This window comes from Scardinius erythrophthalmus (genome assembly GCF_964197995.2).
Source record: "Scardinius erythrophthalmus genome assembly, chromosome: 4".
In the NCBI taxonomy this organism is placed as follows: Eukaryota; Metazoa; Chordata; class Actinopteri; order Cypriniformes; family Leuciscidae; genus Scardinius; species Scardinius erythrophthalmus.
The window spans coordinates 2723910-2738407 of NC_138224.1; the positions used below are offsets into that span (position 1 = coordinate 2723910).

The window sequence follows — 14498 nt, forward strand, 5'->3', positions numbered from 1 at the left end:
TAGTTACAATAGTAAAACCCTGGTTAATTGCTATGATTTTACTACAAATGCTGTAGTAAAACCGTGGTTAATTTTCATAAGGATTCTTTGCCCAGTTTTAAGTGTTTATACAGCAAATGCAACAAAAAATCAACCATTTGAAATGTCAACACTGCACTCTAGTAGCTAAACATCATCTATCTCCATGTGCGAGGGGGGGGAACTCTCTTCATGCTTCAGCTAGCTGCATTTTCAGTTGTGCAGATTCTGTCTTGTCTCCGGTTAACTCCTTTAAATGATGAGCAGCAAGTAGCTTGAGCAGAGACAGTTTCTAAGTAGCTGTGAAACACTATGTGTGATGGTAAACACTGGAGTCCGGAGGATGCTAAAGTGGATGTTATTACACAAATGTGTATCATCGCTCATGAATTTTTAATGCACAATTAAACCGTGCGATTAGTACAGCTGTGTGATGTTTGCATTTGCGGATCAGCGGGGTCTCTGCTAATAGCTATAATTCCATCTCGTAGGGTGAGGAAGGGGGTGAATAATAGCGTAGACGGGGTTTACCGGAGGAGGAACTGTGTGTTAAAGCCCGTCATTACACTTTCTGTCCATCCGTGTCCTCCTCTCACCCATTCCCTGCTTATATCTTCATCTGAGGGTGTTTATTGATACTCCAGGGCACTTGATAGCGGTCAGCGCAATCATTCCTGAAGAGGATGTGCTTCGCATACTAGTCCATTTTACACTCTCCCATCCAGTTTGCATGCCTAGGCAACGTGCAGACCCAGTGTTTGTCTTTCTAGGGCTATTAAAGTGAACCCAATTATGATCAGGGGCGACACATTTCCGACATGCACTCCAAACGGTTGACCAATCACAATAGACTGGTCCAGCTGACCAATCAGAGCACACTGGGCTTTTTGTAAAATCAAAAAAGCATGATATGTGCCCTTTTAACTAATGTTCTGGGTGCAACAAAGGTTAGGTCCTGAATACCAACTATAAGCAGACTACTGCTATCTGCTCTACTTTATGGTCCTGAAAACCTGGATAGATCTTTAAAATGCAGAACGTGCACTCGGCTGCATGGCTTGTCTGGAAATGTGCCCAGTTTTAACCCTCTTCTCCAAAATTTCATGAATTACTGCTGCCATGATCAATTAAAAATATATCTCGTCTGTTTACCTGCAGAAAAACAACATTAAATGCATAAAGGGCTAATCTATAACAAGCCTCATTCGCATAGAAATGAGATGCGTTCGCTCTGATAAGAATGACAATTACCTAAATACGGCTGGCACAGCGCTAAACAACACTAAAAAAATATTTATTGAAAGATTACTGCAGTATGTTCTACAAGAAAATGCTGTTTCAGTTTTTTCTACTTCGAAATGTGTAAGGAATGTCTGAGTTGGCAAATTTTTTCAGTGCAATAAATGTAGCCATTCCCACCAGAATTTTTTCAGATATTTTTTTTCACAGATTGTGACTGAAAATCACATTTTTATTTTACATTTACATTTAGTCATTTAGCAGACGCTTTTGTCCATTTTATGTCCATTATAAAATTATTTTATATCAACGTTCAGTTAGTCCCACGCGTTTAACACAAAAACATAAACATGCTGTTGGATTACATGTGCAGCCATGGCTCTTTTAACATGCAATCATAATTATGGATTTTGATTGGCTGATATTGCTCTCAGGCTAATGTTTTCTGCATAAAAAAAATAAAAAATGCATTCAATGAGTCTGCACTAAAATTCTGTGATCACAACATTTTAAGGTGTTTAGTGAATAAAATGCAGGTTTGTGTTGAAATAGCACATGGTAAAGTAGTGCTTCACCCTGTGTTCATTCTGTAAGACTCTCTCATTGCTGCGTGGTCAACAAACACCTACGGTCTACATCACCTTTGGCTTCTGTGAGCAATGTCAACATCCACTGAACGTACAGTAAACCGCTGAACACTCAACCCAGAGCGCTCCTGGTCCCATACACCATCAAAACCAAGAACATCCATGACATTTCGGTCAATATGTGAAAGAGCAGAGGTTCAGGAACACTGCAGTACGTAAATCCCCGTTTATCCTTAGTTTAACAACTAAGAATTAATTAAATGGATTCAACTTCTGCCTACGGTGAGCAGATAAGAATGTGCAAGATAAGAATAATAATACGCTTTCCCTGCTTAGACGAACTACAGGCTGGAACACACTACACCACTTCTTTCTTTGAATCTGAATAGATTTTAAAACCCAATTTATCATTCACTTGCCAACTTTGTAAGCGGAAAAACTAAGGATCATACACATGCCAAATGAGGATCATACACTACCAGTCTTTTAACTCTTTCCCCGCCATTGACGGAATTTTCTGACTTTATTTCTAAGAATTGTGAGATATAAAGTCAGAATTGCAATTGCGTGTTAAAGTCAGAATTGAGGGATCTAAACTCACAATTGTGTGTTATAAAGTAAGAATTGAGGGATCTAAACTCACAATTGCGTGTTAAAGTCAGAATTGAGGGATCTATACTCACAATTGCGTGTTAAAGTCAGAATTGAGGGATCTATACTCACAATTGCGTGTTATAAAGTCAGAAATGAGGGATCTGTACTCACAATTGCGTGTTAAAGTCAGAATTGAGGGATCTATACTCACAATTGCGTGTTAAAGTCAGAATTGAGGGATCTATACTCACAATTGTGTGTTATAAAGTCAGAATTGAGGGATCTATACTCACAATTGTGTGTTATAAAGTCAGAATTGAGGGATCTAAACTCACAAATGCGTGTTATAAAGTCAGAATTGAGGGATCTAAACTCACAATTGTGTGTTATAAAGTCAGAATTGAGGGATCTAAACTCACAATTGCGTGTTAAAGTCAGAATTGAGGGATCTAAACTCACAATTGCGTGTTAAAGTCAGAATTGAGGGATCTATACTCACAATTGCGTGTTATAAAGTCAGAAATGAGGGATCTGTACTCACAATTGCGTGTTAAAGTCAGAATTGAGGGATCTAAACTCACAATTGCGTGTTAAAGTCAGAATTGAGGGATCTATACTCACAATTGCGTGTTAAAGTCAGAATTGAGGGATCTATACTCACAATTGCGTGTTATAAAGTCAGAAATGAGGGATCTGTACTCACAATTGCGTGTTAAAGTCAGAATTGAGGGATCTAAACTCACAATTGCGTGTTAAAGTCAGAATTGAGGGATCTATACTCACAATTGCGTGTTAAAGTCAGAATTGAGGGATCTATACTCACAATTGTGTGTTATAAAGTCAGAATTGAGGGATCTAAACTCACAATTGTGTGTTATAAAGTCAGAATTGAGGGATCTATACTCACAATTGCGTGTTATAAAGTCAGAAATGAGGGATCTGTACTCACAATTGTGTGTTATAAAGTCAGAATTGAGGGATCTAAACTCACAATTGCGTGTTAAAGTCAGAATTGAGGGATCTAAACTCACAATTGCGTGTTAAAGTCAGAATTGAGGGATCTATACTCACAATTGCGTGTTATAAAGTCAGAAATGAGGGATCTGTACTCACAATTGCGTGTTAAAGTCAGAATTGAGGGATCTAAACTCACAATTGCGTGTTAAAGTCAGAATTGAGGGATCTATACTCACAATTGCGTGTTAAAGTCAGAATTGAGGGATCTATACTCACAATTGTGTGTTATAAAGTCAGAATTGAGGGATCTAAACTCACAAATGCGTGTTATAAAGTCAGAATTGAGGGATCTAAACTCACAATTGTGTGTAATAAAGTCAGAATTGAGGGATCTAAACTCACAAATGCGTGTTATAAAGTCAGAATTGAGGGATCTAAACTCACAATTGCGTATTAAAGTCAGAATTGAGGGATCTATACTCACAATTGCGTGTTAAAGTCAGAATTGAGGGATCTATACCTACAATTGCCTGTTATAAAGTCAGAAATGAGGGAACTAAACTAACAATTGCATGTTAAAGTCAGAATTGAGGGATCTAAACTCACAATTGCGTGTTAAAGTCAGAATTGAGGGAACTAAACTCACAATTGCGTTAAAGTCAGAATTGAGGGAACTAAACTCACAATTGCGTGTTATAAAGTCCGAATTGAGGGAACTAAACTCACAATTGCGTGTTAAAGTCAGAATTGAGGGATCTAAACTCACAATTGCGTGTTAAAGTCAGAATTGAGGGAACTAAACTCACAATTGCGTTAAAGTCAGAATTGAGGGAACTAAACTCACAATTACGTGTTATAAAGTCAGAATTGAGGGATCTAAACTCACAGTTGTGTGTTAAAGTCAAAATTGAGGGATCTAAACTCACAATTGCATGTTATAAAGATGCATAACAGCGCTTCCACAGGGCGCTGTTATGCATCTTCTGAAATCATACTTAATCTCATGATCTAAACAGGCGAAGAATAAGCAGAAAAAGCGATAGCATATGTATGCAGATGCATATGTAAAATAACGCGATCATCAACGTTAAAGGGCTCATCGGATGACAAATTTACATTTTTATGGTGTTTGCATATAAATGTGTCTTTGCAGTGTGCGGACACAACCACCATATAATGAAAAAAATCCATTCTCTCCTTTTTTTGAATCCTCAAAAAGTCTAAACACTCTCAATAATCAAGCCGTTTGGATTTTCTGAGCACTATGATGTCATATTTCTCATGCTCCGCCCACGAGCACTGATGGACTGTCCCATATTAGCATATTTACACCCTCAGCCATTTGTATACTGTCCACCAAGGCAGCAATTTACGTGTCTTGAGTCGACACCCGCATGGGTTAGAGAGGGGTGGGGTGAGCAGCTGCTCATTATCATTTAAAGAGACATGCACCGAAACGGGTCGCTGTGAACAGCTGTTTTTAAAGAGGTAAAACGGGTGTTGTTTTACACAACCATTGAGGAATTTTAACCAAAGTATATTACAAACTTTACATTAAGACCCTAAAGAATCATACCAACTTGTGGAAAATGGGCATCTGATGACCCCTTTAAACATTATATAAATTGCCTAAAACTGGTTTAAATTCATCAATGCATCAAGCCAGTCTAGGCAATCAGGAAAAGCCATCTTACCAATCTCTCGAGAGATCTGCACAAACGCTTCCACGCCGCTTTCCCCGTAGTTCCCTTCCGAGGCCAGCGTGGAAACGTAGTTCCAGCCCATCGCCGTGACGATATCCAGCATGGCCTGGGCCTGGTAGGAATCCGGTGGAACGACGCGGGAGAAAAAGTCATAGCGAGTGTTGTCGCTCAGCTCCGGAGCTGTGGATGCATAGCTGATCTGAGGAATCTGCAGGGAATAAAGAAAGAGAGCGTTCAGAGGGATGGTTCTCTGCTATCACAACATATTTACCCAACATATGCTGTTTTGTTTGTGCATACAAGTATTGCATTAGCTTAGCAACATGTGCTAACTAGGATCGTTAACAAAAAAATAATCTAAAACCATTAAAAAAATGTTTTTTACAAAGCCCTACACATGACGTGCGGACAAAAATATATATACCATGGTAACAAATTAAGAATTTGTTCTCTCGTTTTAGTAAATCGTGGCCATATTGTACTAATTCGTTCCCTCATTTTAATTTAACTAAAACGGGAATTAATTATTACAACTTGGCCACGATTTAGTAAAAATAGGGAACAAATTACAATATTGTGAGCACGATTTAGTAAAACGAGGGAACGAATTAGTAAAACGTGTTGGCGCATTAATAATTTGTGGGAACAAATGGTTAATTTGCTGCCACAATACTATTTTATTTCAGATTGTTGCATAGGCAATATTTCTTATTTTCATTTAGTTGTAGTTAAAGTACTAAAAATTTAACCAAATAACCTAAAACTAATAAATAAAAATGAATAAATACTACATAAAATAACTAAAAGAATAAAAAATTACAAAAAACACAACAAAATGACTAAAACTAACCACATTTAGTTAAAATAAAATCTATCAAACTCTACTCAAAAACTAGGTTTTGTGAGAACAGTGAATTCAGGCCAGATATCTCTGTTTGAGTAGGCCGGTTTGGCGCTGAGAATCATGGGTAATGGAGTCAGGGCGGTGGGAGGTTTGACTGACAGATTCATAGTCTAGAGGAAGAGTACAGGAGGATGTTAAAGAAGCTCACGGCTGAATTATCCTGAAGTGTTCCATTACAAAACTGTTTTGAGATGCAGCTCACGTCAATCTACACAAACAGAGTTAAATCCAAACATCCCCAAAGGTGCGACAGCACACAATCACCTAGACTGTGCGTTCACTGCTCCAAGCTGTAAATAAGAAAAGATTTAGCCACAAAGTGCTTGAGGAACATCGCTGTATGTGTGTGGATAGCTTTGTCAAGTAGATCCATGAGTAATGATGCAGAAAGTTGTGACATTGAAAAATATATCAAATTTACAGTCTCCATGCAGCAGTGAGGAGTGGAAATTGAAATCTTACACTGTAAGACTGATAGATAATCAAGAGTTTTTGATAAACGTGCAACAAGAATGCCATGTAGAGCTAAAAAAAATAAGACAGCCTCAAAGCTCGCAGCATCTTACACATAAACTATGTTTGCTAATAAGATGTCAAGTGAACTTTTGCGGGTTCACTCATCTGAAAAGGTTAAACATTTTGCAATGCAAACTTTCATTAAGTATAGCAGCGGCGGCTCATGAATATTTCATGAGAAAAGGCTACACAAATAAGAAAACACCCAAGAGGCCAAGATACATAAAAGACGAGAAAGATAACTCCACTTCTTAATGTATAACACTTTTAAACAAATTGCTTTCTGAGATAAAAGTAGCATATTGTGAATATGAAGTAATGATCTCATATCAAATAATCATTGGTATCTGGTATGATAAGCATCATAATTAAAGAAGAGTGAATTTTAAACATCTTTGCTTATGAAATAAGTATTACATGTGGAAAATGTTTTAGAACGTTTTTACTATTACAGTTGTGAAGGTTAATTGACCCTTCGCAGGGAGCTTGATTGACAGGCGATCTAACCATCATAATCCGCCATCCGCCATTTTGTCCGACAAAGCAGTCAGGAGAGATAGCAGATTAACATGGGAGGATTTGAACTTGAAAAACGGAGTGTACTGACGTCTTTCCGCGGTTAAAACAACATTCCTTCTGATGTTCATTTATATTTATTTGATGCTATAAATGAACTAGAAGGAAGAGATGATTGGTTCACGAGCAGCTTTAACTGATGCTCTACAGCGATCTGTCAGACACATTTAAGAGCCACAAAACGGTATGTATCGTTTAAATTTCTTTAAAAAAAAGACCAAATTTGAAAGGTGAGACTTTGTTTAATAAGTTTTATATCAAAAGTTACCGAAAAGTAACCTGGTCTGTCCTGTCTGTCAGCGTGTTGTTAGTGTCCTCTCTGCTCCGCGATGTATTTTTCACTGCGGGAGAACCATAGGTGAGAACATGGTGTGTGCGTGAGAGCAGCGTAGCTTGTCGGGCATAGCGACAGTAACTAAGGGGGGCAGGTCTTTGCGAAGGGTCAATTGATCGTGAAAAGTGTTGATTATAGCATTATATTTAGATCTATGGCGTTATATTTAGATTGTGGCATAAAAGATTCCAGTGATGAGCATGTAGCCAATCACAGATATGTTGAGCGCATGAATGCAGTGATCTCATCATTGTAACTCACGAATGCTTTCATCATAACAAAAACAATGTAAATACGAGATTTGTTGATTATAACAGGAGTTTTGGCGAGAGTCACTGTCACTGATAAACTCTGGGTTATGATTGAGAGCTCCGTCAATTGTAAAGGGAGTATTCTTTGAACGATTTCTATAATTTAATCACAGTTTAAATAACAGATTATTTTCATCCTACTAAGAAAAACAATGTGAAATTGGCAGTTTAGTCAATGGTTTGATTTACTGACACATAGACAAAGAACATCTGACTGTATCTACATGAATCATTACATATCAAAACCACTGGTCACAGATCAGGCATTAGAATGAACAGTAACTAACTTATTGTTGCATTACTGTCAATTCCATATTATAAAAAGTCTGTTTGCAAAACCTGTACCGATACTGCAACTGATTTACCAAAGCATGCGCCGAAATTGCGACTGATTTACCAAAAAATCCACAGTGAAATGTACCGAATACAGTTACATTAGTGTTACTAATGTTAATACACATTAATAATACATGAAAATATCTAAAATGCGCCAGATTAAACCAACACTTGCAAATTTTCACACGTTCAGAATAGAATAAGGCATTTATATAGCGCTTTCATATGTACTACTGTACACCCAAAGTGCTTTACAATCATATCAGGGGATGTCTCCTCAACCACCACCAGTGTGCAGCATCCGCTTGGATAATGCAACGGCAGTCACAGTACAACGGCGCCAGTGCACTCACCACACACCAGCTATAGGTGGAGAGAGGAGAGAGAGTGATAGAGCCAATTCAATGTAAGGGGATTATTAGGAGCCCATGATTGGTAAGGGCAAAGTCCTTTTAGGCAAGTCGTGCCACTCGGCCGCCATCTTGGCAACGCCTCCGGGCAGCTATTTCGAACTAACAAGACCAGGCTCCTATCTAAATGAATGGGCAGAGAGTCAGAACTGCACTTTCACTGGTCACCGGGACATAAAAACTGCATGTATAGAAACAGCAGTAAAATATGATAAAAATCGCTGAAAAAATTTGATGACTTTGCCCCAAAATAAGGTTTAAAACGCCTTTTCCCCCACAGGTTATACTTTTACTACGCATGCGCAAGGGTTCACGACACCAACTTAATTTACGTCTCTATCCAGAATGTCGGTGTTGTGCATATTCAATGTCAATATTGTTATCCTTTATTTAAATATAAGCAGGTTTGCACTTTATCAGTAATAACAATGTAGATCTGTAGTTTTAACTATTCATTAAAATGAATCGGTTCAAATTAATCATTAGTTCGCGAATTGGACGTGTCATACGGTTGTGTGATTATCCCAGCAGTTAGGACATGGACATCCCACAAGGTTAGTGTCAACACAGAAAACATTACATCACTGGATAGGTTTTTTCGTTTAATTTTATGTCAGCTGAATGTGCGGAACGCATTTCAGAGAAGATAAGGCAACGTATTTTAGCACAGTTCACACCCAGCGGTAATTCAGGGGGAAAAAATCTCCTAATGCTCCAACATGAAACTTTGGTCTTCCGACCTTTTACCATCATGTCGTTTTATTTTGATTTAATATGCGTGCGAGAGAGAGAGCAAGACAGCGTTTAATTTGGAGACGGTGAAGTCTTATTTACACTTTCGCCTGGCTTCGGAAAGAGAGAGAGAGGGTGCGCGCGCGCGACCGGGGCTCTCCCTCTCTGCTTGTCCTTTCCATATGGTTCAGTTAAATATGCGCCCTGTCATTTGATCTTGCACACACAACAACTCGCTGTCCCCAAATCGTCTCCGCTGTCGCAAAACCTCAAATGTGCGCATGCGTCAGTGGAACCAGACGATAGGTTTAAATGTTTCGCGGCTTGACTGTTAAAAGCAGATGATTGGCTTTCCAGCGAGAGGGGCGGGACATGTTCATACAACCGCCATCTTTGCCGTTACGGGTTTTCCTTATATAGTTCTATTGAGGATTGAGGAAGTGGCATGTCTCTTATATAAATTGTCTCTGGTAAGGGCCAATGTGTGGAATGTGGCCAGGACACCGGGGTTACACCCCTAGTCTTTACGAGAAATGCCATGGGATTTTTAATGACCACAGAGAGTCAGGACCTCGGTTTTACGTCTCATCTGAAGAACGGTGCTCTTTGACAGTATAGTGTCCCCGTCACTATACTGGGGCGTTAGGACCCACACAGACCACAGGGTGAGCCGCACCCCCTACTGGCCTCACTAACACCTCTTCCAGCAGCAACCTGGTTTTCTCAGGAGGTCTCCCATCCAGGTACTAACCAGGCTCAGCCCTGCTTAGCTTCAGTGGGCAACCAGTCTTGGGCTCCAGGGTGATATGGCTGCTGGCGTATCTCTCAACTGAGACATTCACATTGTTGAAAATTAATTACCACATTCCTAGCATTAGGATCATTGGGAAAGTAATCAAGTAAAGTGATCCTGTATCTCTCCTCTCCCTTTGTCATCTCACTAACACGCCAGTGGACGGGCCAAAGTAGCATGATGAAGTAGGCATTGATTTTCTTCTTTTTCACCTATCATAGATAGGTATATTCCACAACAAGTCGTTCTCTGGCCTTGATTTCAATAAAAGCCGTTTTTGTTTTTCTTACAGGATATTCTTATAGTATGATGACCTCTTATATATCAAAAGCTCAAAGAAAATATGATGGCCCTTTTAATTGTAAAACCACTATAGATCAAGTTAAATTACACAATAAAATGAATAACCCATCCCCTGTGAACATAAAAGCATTAAAGTGTTTGATTTTTACAGTCAATGAACTCTTAATCCTTAGTAATCACATTTTTCTATATTTAGTTAAGACGTTATTGCTGCATTTATTTTACCAAACATTAAAAAAATACAAAAAAAAACTTTGTTTACCTGTCACCTCAAGTCTCCAATGCAGGTGTAAAACACGCCAGAAGTAGTTTTAAAGCTCACTGAATGAGAACTTTAATATTGAGCTGAATATTGAGCGGTTGTAGTTTATGACTCCGGCGGATAAAAACACTACTATAAAGATCTCCGCATGAAATGTTCTTCTGGCCAAGCAACAGAGATCTCACAATGATCACACCGCACGAGCACAGAGGCATTTGCATTAAAAGAACACGGCATTGAAGACATACAAATGAAGGGACATAACAAACCCGAGGCGATGTACGAAAGGCTGGAAGATAAGAATGAAGAAATGGGATGTTTGTGACAGCTCTGTGGTTTTACGTAAATAGGAAGGGATCAAGAGATCCTTGAGCATTTAAAACCTGATAATCCTTAGATTCTCGCTAACCCAAGACTGTTTAATGGTTAAAAGAAATAAGATAAACTGTTGATTGTAATGTTATGTTTAAACTGTAATGTTTATTACCACAGACTATAATGCTGACATATGAACAAACATTGGATGGATGGATGGATGGATGGATGGATGGATGGATGGATGGATGGATGGATGGATGGATGGATGGATGGATGGATGGATGCTTTTTGGGGCATTAAATATTGGTAAAATACCGGTAAATTGATGAGCACAAACCTTTTTGTTTTTCAAAATATTACTTTTTTTATTGTTTTAATAGCCTAGTATAAAAGTTATATTTAAGTTAATAATAAATGATTCATTTAAATACTCTCCTCCCATACATATTACATCTGAAAGGGAAACTCCTAATGCATATGCAATAAGGTCAGTTGCAAAAATAACCCTGTCAACGCCTTTTCAGCACTAGTTTTGCACTGTGTGTCTTTAGTAAATCCTGAAGGTAGTTTTTTAACACCAAAAGAGTGTTTGCGCTGGTGCAAACTGTTGCTAAATTCGACCCTAAGTGCCTTAGCCTACTGTAACAGCATTTGACATAAATGCTGTGGTTTATTGTGTATATGCATCCATAGACAATTAAAGGAGACATATCATGCTTTTAAATTGTTCCTTTTTACATATAAATCATACATTTGTAGTCTATATAAAGCGGAACTGCAATGCTTGGGTCTGAATTCCTCATCATTATAGCTCCACAAGCCCCCTTTCTACCCCTTTTCTGACGTGCGTCTGAGATCAACTCGTTTTGGTGCGGTCTCTTTAAATACAACTGAGACACTTCATACCCCGCCCCCTCTCCAGGTTGCAGAGGTTCAACTCCACCCCGTTCGGCCATTTTTGTAGTCTGATAGCAGAGATACGATTATCTAGCGGCACAGAAACTTTTTATTCACACGTTATTAACAAAATGTCAACAACGGAAGACTTGTCCAGCCAGCCTTACATGTTCGAGCCAGAGTCGGAGCCGGAGCGAGATGAAAATGAACGATGAACCTGCAGAACAACGTCTTCATATGGATGTATCGCAATGGTGTGTTACTGTATTTACACATGAAACTTTGGTCTTCCGACCTTTTACCACCGTGTCGATTTATTTTGATTAGTATGTGCGAGGGAGAGAGAGCAAGACAGCGTCTAGTTTGGAGACGGTGATGTCTTGTTTACACTTTTGCCTCTCTGAAGAGAGAGAGTGAGCGCGCGCGCGTGCGCGCGACCGGGTCTCTCTCTCTGCTCGTTCTTTCAGTCAAACATGCGCCACAAGCGTGGCAGTTCATCTACATTTGACGGTGTAATAAAGCGTGTGGGTTACTACATCCAACAACCGAACATTTTAACTTACCCTCTCGTAACTTCTGCATCCTTTAGCTTGAACTACAAAATTGCAGCGAGAAATAATAATGTCGGATTGCTCGAAGTGTTGGGCCGGAAGTCAATGTCCTTATTTGGCAGTTCCGCTGCAAATACTGTGACGTTATAGTTCAAAAAACGTCATAGATAACAGAAAAATCGGAACAGGTTGAAAAATATGACCAAAACAGAATATAAAGATATCAACGAAGCACCTGAAGAGAATAATTTCATCTTTTCTGTACTTCTAAACACTCCAAATATACAACAAAATGCATTTAAGGGCTAAAAAAGTGCATTTAGCATGATATGTCCCCTTTAAGCCATTATTGAGGAATCTGCACTTTTGAAATTATTTGCATATTGTGTTTTCATATAGAGAGGTCAAACAACTAAAGCTATAATGCAAGATTGGAAGTCACGAGTATAATATCTGATCATACTCACAAATATATGTGCGTGCGCATTAATCTGAACAGTGTGTGTGTGTGTGTGTGTGTGTGTTTGAGTCCCAGGATAATGGAGCTGCGCTCTGCTGTATAAAGCTGATAGATGCTTCTCCAGCACTGCTAATTAACCCTTGCACAGACCTTTATTGTCCGACATTCAGCAGTGTAAGGCAGACATGGACCTTAACAAAGGGTGCAAATGCAAGATTGGCTCCGGACAAACACACACAAACACACAGGCACCCTCATGTAATTACAGCTCCATTGATTAATGCGTCTTGTATGCTGAGATTACATGGATCTGACGACACGACTGATTCCCTGGCGAGTCTGTATTGTGTGAGTAGAGGAGACGTATTATAATATAAGTGTGTGTGTGTGTGTGTGTGTGTGTGTGTGTGTGTGTGTGTACAGCACATTATAGAAGGCTACCACCTCATTGCTTTCAAACCTTTTCCTCAAATCTTAAATGTATAACAAAATTAAGATAAACGAAATGTATGTATTGTACAACATATCCATACTACAAATTGCTCAAATTATGCATTCAGTTTAATATTGTCATAAGTTTCCAATAAAAATGATCTGTAATTTCCTATTTTACAAGACTAAGAACATTTTTGGGGTAGCAAACTAGTTTAGATAGATTACTTGGTTTTAAATCAATAACTAACTTAATAATAAAACAGCCTCTGTGTATAAAAGTCACATTTTTCTGAGAACGTAACCATAGTAACTGGCTGATTAAGATCAGATTAGATTATTAAAATAATATTGAACAGTACATCAACAAAACAGTAGAGCCTACTGTCATTAGTTATAAATCCATTATAGATTTAAATATCATGTCTATAACAAAAACTGGTCTTTCAGACAATAGATGTTTGGGTTACTGTGCTGGAGGGACCAAAAGACAATTTTTGGGTATTACAAGACAAACAACAACCGAGAATACTCTGAAACGATGCATAAAAAAATCTTTTAAAAAGGCTGAACTCCTGAAAGTTGAAATAAAATAAAATAAAATAAAATAAAATAAAATAAAATAAAATAAAATAAAATAAAATAAAATAAAATAAAATAAAATAAAATAAAATAAAATAAAATAAAATAAAATAAAATAAAATAAAATAAAATAAAATAAAATTAAATTAAATTAAATTAAATTAAAATAAAATAAATTAAATAAAAATAAAAATAGAACAAAATAAATAAAAATGTACAAAATAAAAAAGTATATAAAATATTTAAGATTAAGACAAACAAAATGTATTTATTTTAAAATAAAGCATATGTATACTATCATTAATTGATTAATTTCATTAATATAATTAATGCATTTTATTTAATGTAATTTAAAACTCAAAATTGCATAAATCATGCATTCAGTTTAATATACTGTAATAAAAAAAAAATTAACATTAAGAAATAAATGTTTGGGTAGCACGAGACAAACAGCCTGAAATGTTTGTCATTTAAATACACCTTTAAAGCAGTCATTGTATGATTTACACAGCATTTCCAACCAACAAACATGTTTCATGCACTTTATAGGCCAAAAAGATGTGGGTAATCAGGTCATGTAATGCATGTCCCCCCTCAGTTCCTCTGTGACATCCGGTTTAGTGTCGCTTTCAGTCCAAACAAAGGGATCAGCTGTGGGCATAATGTCAAACACAAGTGAACGT

General features: G+C 37.7%; 1 protein-coding gene across 1 annotated transcript in view; it reads right to left on the reverse strand.

The window, feature by feature from the left end:
- Positions 1-14498, reverse strand: part of grm8a (glutamate receptor, metabotropic 8a) — a 198297-nt gene that overhangs the window by 133072 nt on the left and 50727 nt on the right. Inside the window, exon 2 of the mRNA XM_081363145.1 lies at positions 5090-5306. Coding sequence (XP_081219271.1) covers positions 5090-5201 — 112 coding nt within the window. The 5' untranslated portion in view covers positions 5202-5306. The remainder of the gene's footprint in view (positions 1-5089; positions 5307-14498) is intronic.